Source organism: Primulina tabacum, chromosome 11 (genome assembly GCF_025594145.1).
Source record: "Primulina tabacum isolate GXHZ01 chromosome 11, ASM2559414v2, whole genome shotgun sequence".
Lineage (NCBI taxonomy): Eukaryota > Viridiplantae > Streptophyta > Magnoliopsida > Lamiales > Gesneriaceae > Primulina > Primulina tabacum.
The window spans coordinates 35529786-35548153 of NC_134560.1; the positions used below are offsets into that span (position 1 = coordinate 35529786).

The window sequence follows — 18368 nt, forward strand, 5'->3', positions numbered from 1 at the left end:
GGCCTTGGTAGAATATTTTTACTCGCCGAGTCATATTTTTAACTGGTATGCAAAATTTAGCAAGTCGGGGGACTTTTTTGATGGTTCGGACGATATTTTCAAAAACGTACCAAAACAAAATATTTTACGGGAGTATTTTTGGGCTTAGTGGGACTAATTTAATACATAATGGACCTAAAATCCTTCTTAATATTTTTTAATTAAGGGCCTATTATACTAATTATAATATACCTAACCTACTTTCAAAACCGTAAACACTCCACCCCTTCAACTTGGCCGCCCCTCCCCAACCTTCAGCAGCATGTTTTCAAAAAGTACAGCAGCAATCCCCTCGACTCCTCCCAAAGTTTTTCAATGAACTTCTTCTATGTCTCTCCGGTGCACGTTCTATGCGATTATCTCAAGGGTTTCGAGCGTAAATATGCAAAGACACGCCCTATACCTTCTTTTTCTCATCAATCACATCATGATATGTGTTTGGAATGGTTTTTGCATGATATTACTTGAATTTATCATCTTGCATTCAATTTACATGATTTTTACACGAAAATATGCATATTTTATGCCATGATGCTCACGTTTTTAATATGGTTGAGGGCTGCCGGATCTTTGAGCTTTAGAGAAAATTTTACAACATGTTTCGATGGTAGTTAAGGATTATATCATATCTAGATCGAAAGGGTAAGGGCCGATGGTGATCTCTTGGTTCTCGGGTTTGAATGGCTAGATCGGGTGAAAGGGAGAGGGCAGCCATGCATGGATCATTCCAGACACTGGTTCAAGTTGTGTGAGGTATGTGTCAGAACTGGGAATGGTCTATGGTCAGCTGGTAGAAGGGCTAGGCTTGGATCGAAACTTGATGATAAGCTAGGTCGAGTTTTGGGCGAGTTCGAGTGATCCCAATCGCAATGGCTGTAAACGCATGTAAGGTTGGTCCAATCAGGTTCACGTGGGTCTGTTCATGCTCCTAGAGACATTAGACAAGGTCTGGAAGCGTCGGTTTTGGGTCTAGGGTCAAAGGTCGGAGGCTAGGTGCACTAGGGTTTGAATCTCAATACGTGCAGAAAATTCCAGCAGCTGGCCGAGGGTTTTTGAGGGTCTTATGTTGTCTGAAATAAGTATTTCAAGGGCTGGTCCTGTAGGTTCAAGTCATGGTTTAAGCTTGGAAAGATTTTGTTGAGTTTCGAGTTAATTCGCGTTAAAACCGGCACCCTGGTACAAGCTTTAAAACGAATTATAGAAGTTCTTGCATGGGGCTCGAGTTTATGTCTAGGAAATGGTTATAAATATGTTTTGAGGTGCTTTAATAAGTCTGGTTGGCTTCGAGTCGAAATTTTGAGGTTCAGGGGTAAAACGGTCAATTAGGGTTTCCAGGGTCAAAATGATCATTTTGCACCCGGGAGGAGTTAGCAGTCCTGGCAATGTCCTGATCACAAATTGACATGTTTTAATGTATATGTTATCACGAACTTGAATGGAAATACAAAAAATATGTTGCATGCTTGATTTTAAGAAAATTTACGTATATAATACGATGACATGTTTTTTGACGGAAGAGAGTTGGCTGTGACTAATACAAACACGAAAACGAGCACGAACATTTAAGGCCAAGGCTCGGTGGATGGGTAATACTGTCGCTGATGTCTCCGTCGTCGGGTACCGCGGTTTTATGTAGATGGATCCATCGACTAGAGCTGACATGAAAGTCAGAACTAATGAACGAGATTCAAATAAAGAAAATTGAACACGTATATGTTGACATGATGAGATATGTTATGGACACATTTATGCTTTGACATGTTATGTTTAAGCTCATGTTTTTAAGATCATGAAAGGTATTTTAATTACAGTACTTGTCACTGTTGCATGTGATGTATATGTATTTGCTATCACGGTTCAGGTATGTTGAGTCTTTAGAATCACTAGGTGTGATTGATACAGGTGATCATGTGATTGAGGAGACTGGAGGCGCTAAAGATTGAGTAAGCTTAGCTGGGGGTGCACGTGAAAACCCGAGGACCTTGCATTTCTTCCGCATAACATGATTATGAGTCATGGGTTTAAGCAATATTTTTTAATGTTTTTGAATCTTGTTACATTGTTGATTCGTCAGACTTTCGGTATATGTACGAGATTCTCTTTTAAATAGTAGACTCGGAGATCGATTTCATTTTAAGATTTAATTAACTGCAGTTATTTTTATTCAGAGGTTGGATGACCTTTTAAAACGCATGTTTAACTTATTTAAATGTTGATATGTGTGTGTATTTTCGGTCGTACCCTTTTAAAAAAAACATTTCAATAGTATTTTAAGCGGTAAACGTTTCAGTTTTTACAAACACACACCCTCCTTATTTGTCTCCCATATAAGTGAGAAGATCAATTGGAAGAGGGTGAACAACACATGTGTTGAGGATTGGGTTGAGTTTAGAAGGGAGGGTTGAATAAACTCAATGGCCAACTTATTAAATTCTTTCAAATGATGTGCTAAAATCCTGTTAGAGATTTTAACGATTCTTGTTCAAGTATAAAGACCAGCAGATCACAAGATAATGTGCGAAAAACAATCTGTTAGTTAGTGGGTGAAAAATAATAAAGCCGAAAAGCAGTAGATAGCGCAAGGTTTGTTTCTGGAAGTTCGAAGATGAATCTACTACGTCTCCCCTTCTTCTGTTTCCAGAAGGTATCAATAAAAGACTTTGGATATTACAGTACAACTCTTGTACACACCCACTTCAGAAGGACTTACACCTTTGCCTACTGAAACTCTTAGTTACTCGACTCAAAAAGAACGTGATACAAAAGGTTCTGAAAAGACTCTTTTCAGATTACAAGCTCTTCCTGATAAAGTATAAGTGTTGTAAAAGATTGTGAAGAGTGTAAGAATCAGTAGCACAAGATGATCTTCAAAAGATCAGATATTTGCTATGAAGCGTGTACTACTTTTCTTTGTGTTGAACTCAAAGTTATCGAGGAATTTCGAGGTTGTCTCGTTGATCCTTGAAAAGATATTATGCGTAGAGTTCTCTTCCTGTAAGGGTTTGTTCCATGTATATATAAGTGACTGAGTTCAACGTTTATGATCAGAAGATGTCTTCAGATTTCTGATAGAGTCAGCTTTATTACCAAAAAAATGTTCCTGCAGAAAAGCTATAAAACAATCAGTCATGTTTTATACTAAACTCGGTAAAGTGAATTAAATGACTCCGTATAGTATTTAATTCTGCAATTAATACGGTAACATTTAAAGTAGTCACGTTAGGCAACATCTTCTACTGATTCTGTTTTTCTATCATTTCTACTGCTTTTGTTTTACTAGACCAGTAGCTTCTGATTTTCTTTTTGTCTACTGTTTTCTTAAAGAGTGCTGCTGGTCTGCTGGTTTTTATATTCATCGCCACAATTAATTCATGTCTATCAATTTCCCCCTTTGTGGTGATGCCAAAACCTAAACAGTAGGAAAGCGTTAAATAACAGATAATCAGTTAGCAAAAGAATAATATCAATGAAATTAACACAGTAAATTGTCAATCAGTTTCAATGTCCCTGTAAATGACTTCTTCATCTTGAGGATCCTGAAATCTTCTATCTGAAGGTTCAGCTTCTGATTGCCTTAGTTCTGCTTCAGATGGATCTCTTCGTTTTTCTTCCCCCTTTTTGGCATCAACGGCAATCACATGGGCCATAAGATCATTCATTCTTCCAGACAAGTTTTGAATGCCATTGGTTAACATCTCCAGATACGGAGCTTGAGTAGAGATACGATCATTGAGAGTAGTGAGAGATTGAGTTTGAGAATCAAATTGGCATCCATTACTTCCATGGAGGTGGAAAATGATCGAATGAGATCATCATGCTCGGTGAGTCGATTTAGTATATCAGTTTGAGCAAGCACGATGTGACTATAATTTCTCGATACAGCTTGTCTGAAAACAATGGTTTCAGTATGCATTTTCTCCACGGATTCCACCGTTTTATATATTTGTTTGCTCATTCGTTCTCTGAATAACTGAGCACCACTAAATTCTGATATGCTTTTACAGGACATCCGCTTGACTAAATCAGACAGGTTATTGAGTTCCCTTTGCAGAACGTCAATCTGAAACTCCATATTTAATGATTCTGATTCAGGTGAGGGGGTTCGCGCAACCATGCGTTGCCTCATTTCAGCAGCGCGAGTGTTCGTGAGAGTTTGAACAGGATCAGTGACAATCAGTGCAGTAGAGACTTGATTGGTGGTGAGGGAAGTGGTGTCCATCACAGCAGTAGAAGGACCAGGGTCAGCAGAGGTATGATCTGGAATAGCAGAGACATTTGGTTCGGCAGCAATTATGGTAGGAACAATCTCTTCATCAGGAGCAACCAAGTTGGAGACCAAGTTCTCTTCTGTTGGAGCAACGGCAGTAGGTGTAGCTGATTGTTCTGCAGTTATGGGTTCAGATTGCTGGTTCAGAAGAACTTTCATTTCAGCTTGATGAGCAGCAGAAAATTTCTCTAGATTTAGCAAAAGAGATACATCATCTGATTCTGCCATATGTTGTTCTGCGGTTGGAGAGGGTGATTGTGGCAATGAAGTAGCTGGAACTGCTTCCTGAGTAGTAGGGGACGTGGGAACAATTGACTCAATGACTTCTTCAACGGAAGCCAGTTCATGCACAGACAAAAGAGATGATGACTGAAGAGGCCTTGTTGGTGATGCAGGAGTACTGAGAACAGAAGCTTTTGGTGAAGCTGTAGTCCGTTCCTCAACTGTCTGGATCTGTGGAAAGTCTGGAACAAGGCCGACTTGATATTCAATTGGCTCGCCAAAGCCCTTTTCTTGATCAAGAAGTTGCTCACTCATCTGTTTCAATTTGTCAGTTAGAATCAGAATGACGTTTTGATCCTGAACAGCAGTAGGAATTGTAGGATCAAAATTTGATTTAAGAATTTTCAGAACCGATTCCAACTTCTGACATTTCAGCTGTTCGAGGATGTAGCTTCTTCTACGCAAGGCCTCGATTACATTTTCTGTTTTGGAAAGCTGAAAGACCCTCTTCTCAGCGTTCATTATTTTCCCATAGGATCCTTTCTTCTTGAAGTAAGCAAAAGAATGAAAAATTCGGACCTTGTGCCACTCGTCAAAGAAATTCATGTCATCATTGGCAGAGCTTTCTATTTCTGCCAAATGAAGATCAACACCTGTGGTCATAGTTGTTCTGAGTCCAAAAAGTTGTGGTTCTTCAATCATCTTTCCTTTGCCTTTGTCGGTTGATGAAATAGGCAAAATGGGTCGAAATGCAGAAGACCCCCTTGTTGGTTCTTTAATCACTATTCCAGACATTGGTCTGAAAGTAGAAGTAGTAGATGTTGCTGGAACAGATGCAGCAGCTTGCACTGAAGTAGGAGCATTAGATCGTGCAGATGGAACCACTTCTGGAAACACCTGTCTGATTGGCACTTTCTCAATTTCAGAAATTGCTGCTGTCTTCTTGATTTTAATAACAGTCCGTGCTTTCTTTTTTATTGGAGTTGGTAGGGATGGTTGAACATCAGCAACAGACTCTTCTGATACTGTTTTATCAGAATCAGTAGAGACGATCACTCTTTTCCTTTTAATCTTTCGTTGAGGTTTCTGAGTCTCAGAAAGAGTCTCTCCAATCTCCTTTTTCAAGGCAACAAATTCAGCCACGGTTGGCTTGGGCCTTAAAGCGAGTACATTCTCAGCATCAATCATTGTTACCGAAACAGCATCATGTTCACTTGTAAAAGCGAAACCAGCATCCTTGAGCATTGTGCTGATCTGAACAGCAAATCCATAACTTTTCTTGATGACCATGTCTTTCATGATTCTGAATATGAAATGACTCCAATCCACTTTAGTTCCCTTAGTGATGGCAGCCATCAATTAAACTTTCTCCTTTGTTAACTTGTCGAACGTGCCAGCTTTGACTAATATAGCATTCGCCACAATATCAGCCAGAATTTGATATTCCATTTTGAGTAACTTTTTGTGGCAAGAAGGAGACAATTCTTCTCCAGTGGCTGAGAAAGTGCTAAGAGCAATAGACATTTCTAGCTTGGAAATATCAGATAGTTCAGAAGTACCTGAAAGTGGGAGGAGAAAAGTCGCGCCCAATAGTGCGGCATCAATGGAGATGGATGCATCTCCTTGAGAGTGGACGATATTTCCTTCATGCACAGTTGCCTTAGCGTAGAAATCCAGAAGATCATTTTTGTATATCACAGCTGGTGCTTCCAAGAAGTTTCGAAGTCCTGATTTCTCAAGGTCTTGAAACATTTTAACAAGATTCTTATCTTTGACATTGAGAAATGAAGCAAAGTTGACTTGATATGCATTAAGAGTGTATACTCCGGCCATTTCTCTACGATGAAATGATCAGATAAAATTTGCAGTAGATAGAAGATGATTAAGAGAAAGCAGTAGCTGAGTAGCAACAGTTTTGAAACGGTAAAAGTGAAAAATGAGAAGGTGATATTTTAAAATGAATGCACAGCCGTCAAGTAAACATAAGGACACGTGTCAGTATTTTTATGGTTGAATGTTTGAAAAGACTTGCAAAGTTTGTCAGAGATGCGAATGATTTAAAAATTTGAAATAGGCGGGCTGTCCAGACGGTTACTAAAAATAATCAGAAGAAGATTTGTCATTTTATGATAACGTCTGCTGGAAATTTCAGAGTGCTGAAATATTTGAGCACTGTGACAAAACCAGCAGACTTGTTGTTTTATCGAAAAGACAAATACTCTATCTGTTTTCTGAAAAAGGTATAAAAATCTTAGTCTGACTAAGATACTGTTCCCCCTCGGTAAATGCAACTAATAAGTGGATATTAAACACCAAACGACTTTTGGCAATCTTTCAATCTGAACCGTTGAAAATGAACAGTCGCAAGAGTCTTTGTGTCTTCCGAAGATTACTATAAATGCCTGCACAACTTAAACGAAGTTAAACATTCATAATCTAAAATGAAAGCTCAAGTTAAAGAAGAGTTAGAGTCTGATCCAGGAGCCGAAGCAAAAATGTTCAGAAAGAAGTTTGAAGATGTCATTCTTTACGTAATGATCCTTGGATCAAACTCCTGGAGTTGTAATGTCAACAATCAGAAAGATTTGTTGCTTCCATTTAGTCGGAGATGTAGCATCGATCTTTTCCAGAGGCTTTCTAATGCAATAAGAGAGTGCTGGTTGATCGATGAAGCTGATGCCCTGTAAAGTATCTGATTATACATTAGTGCTAACAAGACCCAAGCATGCTAGATTCTTACTAGACCCAAGCTTGCTGGAATCTTTTCGAAGCAGACCATCCTTTTCCTGCTGAAGATACTACGATCTGCTGATATTACTGAATGCAAAAAGTTTAATGTAAAGCTTCTTGTTAAAGAGCATTTGTTGATCTACTGCTTTTACTTCTGCATCGTTTAATGTACTGGAATGGTTTCTAATAAAATTTCAGTTTAAGTACTTGATATTCCCTTCTGCTTTCCTGCAAATAACTTACTGTTGGCTAAATAAGATAAATAACTGATGAATGATGAATAAAATTCAGAAGAAGAGAAGTCGTCTTGATAGCTTCTACTGGAAGATAAAATAAGCCTTGTTTTGTTAATGAGACAAAATACCTTTTGCTTCTGACACAGAATCACAGAATATCAGAATAAAGTTTTTCCTAAATTAGTGCAATATGTGGTAACAAATCCGATGAGAGCTAGATATGGGATGTTTCATATATCTACTGTAGTCAAGAATTTCTCGAGCTTTGGTCCCTGGTTTTCATCTATAAATATGAACATGGGTTAAACCAGATAGTCATTCTTAAGAAAAAAATGGCAAGAGATAATAGTCCTGATTTGATATGTTGAGATTGTTCTCGACGGAACCAGTAGTAGGTTCTTGAGTGTCTTCTGCTGGTATTGGCAGATCTAATGTCTGTACTTCTGGTTCCACTATCGGAATGTCTGGTTCTAGATTTTGAAGATCCTTGATGTTTGCTTCTACATCATCTTCACTGTCCAGTTCCAAGTGGATCCTGTCTAACCTGTTACTTAAATCTGACGTGTTAGATATTTCAGGAGCACTGCTGTCTTCATCGAAGACAACATGAATCGACTCTTCAACATTAAGAGTTCTATTGTTGAAAATTCTAAAGGCTTTGCTTACAGCAGAGTAACCAAGAAATAGTCCAGCATCTGATTTTGAGTCAAATGCAGTTAAGTGATTTTTGCCATTATTTAGTACAAAACATTTGCAACCAAACACATGAAAATAAGATACGTTGGGTTTATTCCCTTTCCATATTTCATACGGAGTTCGATTGTGCTTTTGTTGACCATAGTTCTGTTTTGCGTGTAACAAGCAGTGTTAATTGCTTCAGCCCAGAAGCGCTGAGTGATGTCTGCATCTGCTAGCATTGTTCTAGCTGCTTCTTTTAGAGTTCTATTTCTCCTCTCAACTACTCCGTTTTGTTGAGGTGTTCTGGCAGCTGAATATTCATGATGAATCCCCTGTTCATCCAAATATAACTCAAGATTTTTGTTAGTGAACTCAGTACCCCGATCACTTCTGATTTTAATGATGGAAGAAGATTTTTTCATTTTGAATCCTTTTCAGAAGCTTGATCAGGAGGCTACTGGTTTGATCTTTTCCTGCGAGAAATATTACCCAAGTGAATCTAGAAAAATCATCAATAACAACAAGAGTATATTTCATTCCCCCTAAGCTCATGATAGGGATTGGACCAAATAGATTCATATGCAGTAATTCCAGACATCTTGAAGTTGACTTGCTATCTTTGTTCTTGAAACTAGATCTTATCTGTTTCCCAAGCTGACAAGCAGAACAAACATGATTTTTTAACAAAATTAATATCAGGTAGGCTATCAACTATATTCTGCTTTTTGAGATGATTGATTGACTTGAAATTCAGATGATTCAATTTCTTGTGTCATAGCAAGTGTTTATTACTAAGCGAGGCAACTAAGCATGTAGGAGTGTTGACATGATTTGAGTTCCAAGAGACTCTGTAGGTGTTGCCTTCTCTCTTTCCAGTTAATACAGTAGTTTCAGCAGAATCTCTAACTACACATGAGTGCTTCTGAAAAGCTACAGAATAACCATTATCACATAGTTGACTAATGCTAATTAGATTGTAACAAAGGTTGTCAACTAATAACACATCATTAATGGTTATGTTACCATGGATAATATTACCTTTACCCACGGTTTTACCTTTTGAGTTGTCTCCAAAAGTTATCTTTGGTCCAGTGCAACTCATTATCTCGGAGAGTAGGTTTTTATGTCCAGTCATGTGTCTGGAACATCCACTGTCCAGATACCATGTAGAGTTACTGATTTCTGTTTTCTTCTGTTGTTCTTGCAAACACAAATTTTAAGTATCTGGTACCCAAATCTATTTGGGTCCAAGCCTTATCAGTCCTTTAGGGACCCACATTTGTACAATTTTTGTACTTCGGGTATCCATGGAAGTGTGTGCAACAAAGGGTCTGTTGTTTTTAACATTGTGCATCCTAGTATGTTGTTCTTCCCTTCTGTTTCTATTGTCCAGCCTGTATCTCTTCTGAACAGGTTTAGAATTATAGTACTGGTAGTTTTTAACCTTCATAGGAGGTTGTCTTCCTGAGTTGAATCCACTCATGATTCTAGAACTCTGGTCAACTTTTTCCTTAGGTTTAACATAACCCAGACCATAGTGCATTCTTCTGTTCATCTGATTTACATTCCTTTCTACTCAAACAGTAGGTATTTCTGGTTTTTGTACCACGCTGGATTTCACAAAGTGAATATACTTCCCTTTGCACATATCCAGTTTTGGCTTAGTATTTGTTTCAGAGGTGCCTTCATTATTACAAAATCCGAGACCACTCCTGTCTCCAGATTGTTTTTGTAACTCTTGCATCTTTTCCAGTGAAATAGAAGACTTGTTCCAAGCATTTACCAGTAGTGATAACTTCTGGTTTTCAGAAAGCATCTTCTGGTAATCTGCTTTTGCTCTTTCATTCTCTGTTTTTAATTTACTCATCTCAACTTGTAAATCATTACAGCTGTCTACTTGCAAGCAAGTTAACTTACTGTTCTGATCCTTTAAGTTCTAATTTTCGATCTTAACTTCTTCGAATGATTGAGAAAGTCTAGAATACTCTTCTACCATGTCATGTAATACATTAACTAGATCAGTTCGTGTGAATTCGTTAGAATCAAAATCAAATATCTCTCCAGATGTCGAGGTTGAATCAGTGTTTGCCATGAGACATTTAACTTCTTCTGCATCACTGTCACTGGAATGACTTTCTGAATCAGATGACTCAGAACTGGAGTCCGCCCATTTAGATTTGCTTTCTTCAGCAATCATTTCTTTTCGATCTCTTCTGGACTTTTTCTCATTCCTCTTGTGATCCTTTCTGTTCTGGTCATCCTTCTTTGGTTTAGGACAATCAGCAATGAAGTGACCTATTTTTCCGCAGTTAAAGCATCCTGTATCACCAGATGGTGAATCTTTCTTGAAGTTGCGATTGGGACCCTGATAAGTTCGATGGTTCTTTTTCATGAACCTGGAGAATTTCTTTACAAACAAGGACATAGCATCACTACTGATTTGTTCAGCAGTCTTCTCCAATGTACTGTCAATGATCACAGTAGGTAATGCTTGAGGTACAGTTGTAGCAGCAGTAGAAGAGGTAGTAGCAGTAGCAGTAGCAGTAGCAGCAAGAGCCTTGGTAGGTAGACTTGAGGGCTCTTCTCCACTTCTTACCTCCAGTTCGAACTCGTATGCTTTCAGTTCTGCAAACAAGTCGTGCAGTTCCAACTTGTTTAGATCTTTGGACACTCTCAAAGCCATTGTTTTTACATCCCATTCTCTGGGTAAGGTTCTCATCACCTTGAGAGCTATTTCTCTGTTGCTATGCTCTTTACCCAGAGCTGTTAGCTCATTTACCAAGCTAGTGAATCTTTCATCGAACTCATTTAGAGTTTCACCAGCTTTCATTTTTAGATTTTCGAACTTCTGCATTGCTACAGACAATTTGTTTTCTTTCGTTTGCTCATTTCCCTCACATATCTGGATGAGCTTTTCCCAAATATCTTTTGCAGTAGAACACATTTTAATCTTGCTAAAGGTATTCTTGTCGAGAGTTTTATATAATATATCCTTTGCAACATTATCAAGGTTGGCCTTCTTCTTATCTTCGCTGGTCCATTCACTTCTAGATTTTTCAACCATCTGCGATGCATTCTCAGTAACAGCAACAGCTGTGTTAGGCTTTAATATTTTCAATGGACCATCTGTGATGACATACCACATATCATCATCTTGTGATGCAAGATGAGCTTGCATTCTAATCTTTCAATCATCAAAATCTTCCTTAGAGAACATAGGGATCTTGCTAAAGTGTGCCATCTATTGTAGTTTTTCATGAACAAGAATAACCTGCTCTGATACCAATTGTTGAGGATCGGGCTGAGTTTAGAAGAGGTGGTTGAATAAACTCAATGGCCAACTTATTAAATTCTTTCAAATGATGTGCTAAAATCCTGTTAGAGATTTTAACGATTCTTGTTCAAGTATAAAGACCAGCAGATCACAAGATAATGTGCGGAAAACGATCTGTTGGTTAGTGGGTGAAAAATAATAAAGCCGAAAAGCAGTAGATAGCACAAGGTTTGTTTCTGGAAGTTCGAAGATGAATCTTCTACGTCTCCCCTTCTTCTGTTTCCATAAGGTATCAATAAAAGACTTTGGATATTACAGTACAACTCTTGTACACACCCACTTCAGAAGGACTTACACCTTTGCCTACTGAAACTCTTAGTTACTCGACTCAAAAAGAACGTGATACAAAAGGTTCTGAAAAGACTCTTTTCAGATTACAAGCTCTTACTGATAAAGTATAAGTGTTGTAAAAGATTGTGAAGAGTGTAAGAATCAGTAGCACAAGATGATCTTCAAAAGATCAGATATTTGCTATGAAGCGTGTGCTACTTTTCTTTGTGTTGAACTCAAAGTTATCGAGGAATTTCGAGGTTGTCTCGTTGATCCTTGAAAAGATATTATGCGTAGAGTTCTCTTCCTGTAAGGGTTTGTTCCATGTATATATAAGCGACTGAGTTCAACGTTTATGATCAGAAGATGTCTTCAGATTTCTGATAGAGTCGCTTTATTACCAAAAAAAGGTTCCTGCAGAAAAGCTATAAAACAATCAGTCCTGTTTTATACTAAACTCGGTAAAGTGAATTAAATGACTCCGTATAGTATTTAATGCTGCAATTAATACTAGTACTTGGTATTTAACGGTAACATTTAAAGTAGTCACGTTAGGCAACATCTTCTACTGATTCTGTTTTTCTATCCTTTCTACTGCTTTTGTTTTACTAGACCAGTAGCTTCTGATTTTCTTTTTGTCTACTGTTTTCTTAAAGAGTGCTGCTGGTCTGCTGGTTTTTATTTTTATCGCCACAATTAATTCATGTCTATCAACATGTTTTGGGAATGCGATCAAGTTCGAGACGTGAAGTTTCAAGCATCGAATTAATTTTATTTTTCATTACGTTAGTGCTTCCGTATTTATGTTATGCACTTCAAAAAAGTCCTGATTTATTTAATATTCTGGTTTTTGACTATTTTATGTACTACATGGCTTGTTGTTTCACGATTTTAAATTTTTAAACAATGCTAATGACGCGTCTCGGTTTTGGGGCGTCACATTTAAGTGGTATCAAAGCTACCAGGTTCATAATCCGTTTAGGATATTTTCAAGAATTTGCGCAAGACAGACGCCTCAACGCCTATAATTCGAGCACTAGGCGCCTAAGCGCCGACAATGGGTGCTTTAGCGCCTGGATTTTGTGAAAATGAGCATTATATGGCGCCTCAGCGCCTTTTCCCAAGCACTTAATGCACCTCCATAATTTTATTTTTTTTTTTGCAGTTCAGTCGCCCCAGCGTTGCTTACAATGTGCCTAAGCACCAAAAATTCAGTTCACAACTGAAAAATTCTAGGAACGGGCTCCTCAGCACCATCAAGAAGCACCTCAGCGCAGGAAATTTGAGACATTAACGCCTCGACGCCATTTACCAGGAACCTCAACACCTATGTTGCATTCCAATTTTTGAAAATTTTGTAGAAACCATGACTTTGTCTAAGAGACTCGAATTTGATTTCGTAAATTGTTCCGGAAACCTTATCACGTAGGCGATCCATTTATATCAAAATCTCCAAACTTTCCAATTTCTTAAAATTTCTCAAAAATTTGCATTTGACATTTTATTTGGCTGAAGCTGCTTATTTGTTATTACTTTTCAATTATTATTTGCTTTGTTACCATTTTGAAATATTCTGAGCATCTCCTCTTATTTTATTTCAAGAAATGACTTCCCTTAAAACCTCGTACTCGTGCTCAATCCGCTATCCATATGAAACAGCTTGCTTTCGATAATCAAGACCAATTGATCAAGCGTTTAACGGTCAAGCTTGTTAATGATCGACGAGAAAAACAGGAGTTATAAGAGCTTAAGGACCCCCTCCAAGCTGACGTATAGAGATTTGCTATTATCTCAACTCAAAGGAAAAACAACACGAAGAAACCAAGAACAAACTACAGGCTTCCCAAGCAACAGTCCTCGAACCGGACGGCTTCAACCAACAAATACTAAAGAAAGCCCAGGCTCTCTTGGCCCAGATTCAGTAGATCATCCTGATGGAAACCTAACGCTGTCAGCAAGATACGGCAGCCATCCAAGTACTTCAGATTTCAGCCAAGTCCTTGACTACTAAAAAAAACCATGTTAACAAATGTCAGGATATGGTGGCCAAATAGGTAGAGGAAGATCCCGAGAAGGACCCTGAAGAGAAGCCAATGGAAGATGAAGTTGTAAGAGACGAAGAAGTTTTGGACGACTTGAATATCTAGCATCATTATGTTGTTATAAGATTTTATAATCCATTTGCTTTCTTTTGCATTTTTTTCCTTTTGAAATTTCTAAAACTTCTATTTTATTGTTTTCTCTTTTCTTTGAAATCAGCAAAAAGTTTATTTGGCTTATTCCCTATCTGATTGTACCCTTGGTGGGCATCCAGGAAACTGAGCAATTCGCAACCCGCATTCGAGTCGACCAACAAATCGATCCGAGGCAATGGGAAAAGATCTTTAGGGCATGCCTTGTTTAAATCAGTGAAATCTATGCAAAGACGCCATTTTCCTCCTGTCTTTGGAACCAACACAACATTTTCTAACCATTCCGGGTACGAAACAGGCCTGATGTATTTGGCCTTTACGAGCTTTCCCACCTCATCATTTATATGTTTATTTTTTTCTGGGCCAAAAGTTCTCTTTTTCTGCTTAACCGGCTTCATTCGAGGATCCACATTAAGACGATGAAGTGCGTATTCTGCAGGTATCCCTGGTAATGGCTCGTCACCCCAGGCAAATGCATCGACGTTGCGCTGCAGAAAAATTGTCAAAGTGTTCTCCACTTCTGTTGGCAGATCTGACCCGATCTTGAGGGTTTTTCTTGGATCACCGGGCACTACTTCGATATGTTTGAGAGCTTCTGTTGCGGTCATCCTTTCTCTGTCATTCGATTCTCCATCCACGAGATGTATTCCCTTTTCATTTGAAACTTGTTCAAGTTTTTGTTTCTTTCCCTCCGAAGAATCTATGTCGGGTCCATGTCTTCTTCGAGCCTCCACTGCATTTAGCAAAATGGACGCATGACATTCTCTTGCGAGTCTGCTATCTCCGACCGCCTCTCCTACCCCTTCTAGAGTCGGGAATTTTAGCTTCATATGGTATGTGGATGCAATGGCACGAAACAGATTGAGGCTTGGACGGCCTAGGATCACGTTATAAGCTGACGGGGCTTTCACTGCTAGGAACTTCACCATTTTCGTGCTCCAGCCGCGGGTAAGATCCCAAGGATATGGGTAGAGCGATTTCACCTACTGCTTCAACTACTTCTCTGGCAAAACCGACGAGAGGAGTATTCACTCGCATTAATTGCGCATTACTCAGACCCAACTTTTGGAATGCCCCATGAAAAATGATATATGCAGAGCTTCCTGAGTCTACCAATATTTTCTTTACCCAAAAGTTAGAAATCGTGGCGGAAATGATTAAGGCGTCATTGTGTTCCCCCCGAGAGGCTTCCAAGTCCTCTTCTCCAAAAAACACTTCTTCATCTCTCTTCGATATTTCGTTAATCGACTGAGTTACGGTTAAACATGAGGAATTTTGATCATGTCTGGCTGCCCGCGCGAGATTTTTCCTTGCATTGTTTGAATCACCACAGGCGGGGCCCCCGGTTATAACAGAGATTATGCCTCCTAGTGGGCATGTTCTCCTCTCTTTGCTCGGGTTTTTAGCCCCTCTCGACCCGTTCTCGCTGCTGCTCGCTTGGACGGTTGTCATTAGGACGCTTGTTGCCTCTCTGCTGACTGCGGAATCTATCCACATAGTCACCTAAATATCCTCGTTTGATCAACTTTTCTATCTCGGCCCGAAGAATGAAACAATCCTCAGTGGAATGACCTTTATCTTTGTGGAACCGACAGTATTTGTCAGATCTTTGACGCTTAGGATTTTCTTTCATCGGGCGCGGGGGTTGCAGTAAACCCTGCTGCTCTGCTACTACCAGTATGTCTGACAAGCGTGCCTTTAAGGTAGTGTACTGAAGTCTCGGACTTTGGGCCGTTCGTTTCTCCTCCCTCTTTGTCCCTTCTGGTCTCTCATCTTCCCTTCTTCTTTTCCCTAAGTATCGTGGTTCGATGGCCTCTTCAATGCGTATATGTTTTTCGGCTCTTTCTAACAATTCCTCCAGAGTGTTTGGAGGTTTTCCAGCTATAGATTCCTTGAATTTTCGATGGCGGAGGTTCTGCTGCATTATTCCAGCTAACAGGTCATGGTTAACATGGGGAACCTCATGCACAGCTTGCGTGAACCGTTGTACATATTCTCTCAGGCATTCCCCTTCCTTCTGAATTATAGTAAATAAATAAGCTGCTGTTTTTGGGTATTTCTTGTTGATAGAGAACTGATTGAGAAAACGCTGAGTTAGTTGCTCCAAGCTATCTATGGTTCCTGGAGGAAGCTTGTTGAACCAAGTAAGCGCACGACCAGATAACGTAGTCGAAATATTTTGCAGTAAGCGGCTTCACTAATATCGTATAAATCTGCCTTCGCATAGAATTTGTCGAGATGATCTTGTGGGTCGCCCATTCCCTCGTATTCTGGCAAGTTGGGTATTTTCACTCCCACTGGTACCGACTCGGCTAAGATGGCATTGGTAAAAGGGCTGCGCCTAGCAGGTAAAACGGCCAATCGGCTGTCTTGCTCATTCAAGGTGCGAGATCCTCGTGCGTAAGTGTGGAGCGAGATATTTTCTCTTCGTGGAGGAGGGCGATGTGTACGGCCATCTGATTCATCTTCATTGCACATTTCATCATTGCGCCTTGCCGTCTTGCTGGGGACATGGGAATTTGAACGGTCGTTGGGATTTGTCTCACCAGTGTTAGTACGTGAGTGATGTCCGAGTATCTGGGCCACTGCTTCAGCTGCTGCGCGAGTGGCTGTCTCTTCCATCATGGCTTTCAGCGCTTCTTGGGTGATGAGCATCTCTGACTGCGAAGGAATAATAGGCGGCTGCCCCTCACCCCTAACGTTGCGAGAGGTGTGCGAACGAGTGTGCATCCTCGAGTGACGAAATGACAGTTTTCCCACAGACGGCGCCAAGCTGATGCAGCTAAAATAAATGAGTCGCATAGACTGCGCACGCGAGATTCGACTGGTTAGTAAACTGGTCCACTTGGCCCGTAAATGAGCTCACCTGGCTGGTAAACGGATCCACGTAGACAATACACAGTTAATTTGTTGGGCGTCACCTGCGTCACGAACACTCGTCAAGTGGGCGTCGGGAGGGTTCCCGACGCAGACACTCCGACGCTCAAGTCAGTAAGCAGTTTAAAGAAAACTCAGAGAACAGGATAACTTTTATCAAAATGAGAGCATCCCTTGAATTGGGCAGAAACTCCTCTATTTATAGATTTTTAGGAGTGCTTAATGGGCTTGGGCTTTCGGATATACAATCCAAAATTTTGGGCCTAAATAATGTTAAAACTAAACAAATAACTAATTGAATTAAGCTTATTAAATTGGACATATTCTTATTAATCCAACAAATAAATAATCGAGTTGGATTAAATAATTAAATTGAGCATGTACCCATTTAAATAATTAAATTGAGCATATACCCATCAGATATAAATATTAAAATCGAAATTTATTTGGTTCGATTTCGTATTATATATGTCAAAATCGAATCAACCGAAAAACCCGAAATTTCATTAAATTAATAATTTTATTTTTATTATATATTTTTTGAGATTATATTAGTGAATGATGAATTATTTTGAATAATATTTAATTGATTGTTGTTTATGTAATTCATTTAGACTTTATATTTAAATGTTTTACTAAAAGAATCATAAAAAAAGATTACATGTTATATTTTACAATATATTTATCTTATTAATTTAAATAATTGTATCAACACCGAAACAACCGATTGAAATAACTGAACCGTTTCGGTAGAAAATCGAACCGAAGAAAAATGGTTCGGATATCGGATTATATATTTGTAAAACCGGAAAACCGAAAAACCGAAATAAAAAATCGAAAACCGAATAGAACCGACCGAAGAACACCCTTGATTATCTGTCAGCAGTCGTGCACTAACAAAAATATGCTTACAAATATTTTTATTTTTTTTTTGTATTCAAGCTAAACTGCGGAAACAAGACAAATAGTTCAAGAAACTCGAGTGAGTGTTAATACTTCATGATGTGAGTGAATCTTGGATTATTGTGCCCCGTCCAATTCACGAGAGTTGAAGAATCCGTTTTCTTTCGTAAATACTATGTTTGGTCATGAAAGGTTGTTTTTATATATTTTTAGGTAGAATTTGTGAAATAGTTTTATTATCTTTATTTTTGAGACGAGTGAGATCTAAAAATACATTGAAGAAATTGTTGTGAAAAAGTAAAAATTTATGGTAAAAAGTAAAAATCTCAAACTCTCAAAATTTACCAAACTACACACTTTATAATATTTTTCTCTCTACTCAATTGTGATTTTCTTCACAAATGAGAGATCTATTTATAGGAAATCTTTACAAATAATCCAAAAATAAAATACATCATTACCTACATCATCACACACTAATTTTCAATATTTACAACTCTTATTTTCAACATTCAAATATTCAACATTCAAATATTCAATACACACATTTTAAATATTATTTTCCAATACTCCCCCTTGTGATGATGATCATGATACGATGATGTCTTCATTACGTGTTT

General features: G+C 38.7%; 1 protein-coding gene across 1 annotated transcript; it reads right to left on the bottom strand.

Moving 5' to 3' along the window:
- Positions 1 to 14006: 14006 nt before the first annotated feature.
- Positions 14007 to 14897, bottom strand: LOC142519791 (uncharacterized). The gene has a single exon (XM_075622816.1). The coding sequence runs from the start codon at positions 14895 to 14897 to the stop codon at positions 14007 to 14009; it is 891 nt and encodes a 296-aa protein (XP_075478931.1).
- Positions 14898 to 18368: the final 3471 nt, after the last annotated feature.

What these genes read in the sequence shown, in the direction of transcription:
- LOC142519791 (XM_075622816.1), bottom strand. Translation starts at nt 14,897, where the DNA reads ATGGTGAAGTTCCTAGCAGTGAAAGCCCCGTCAGCTTATAACGTGATC.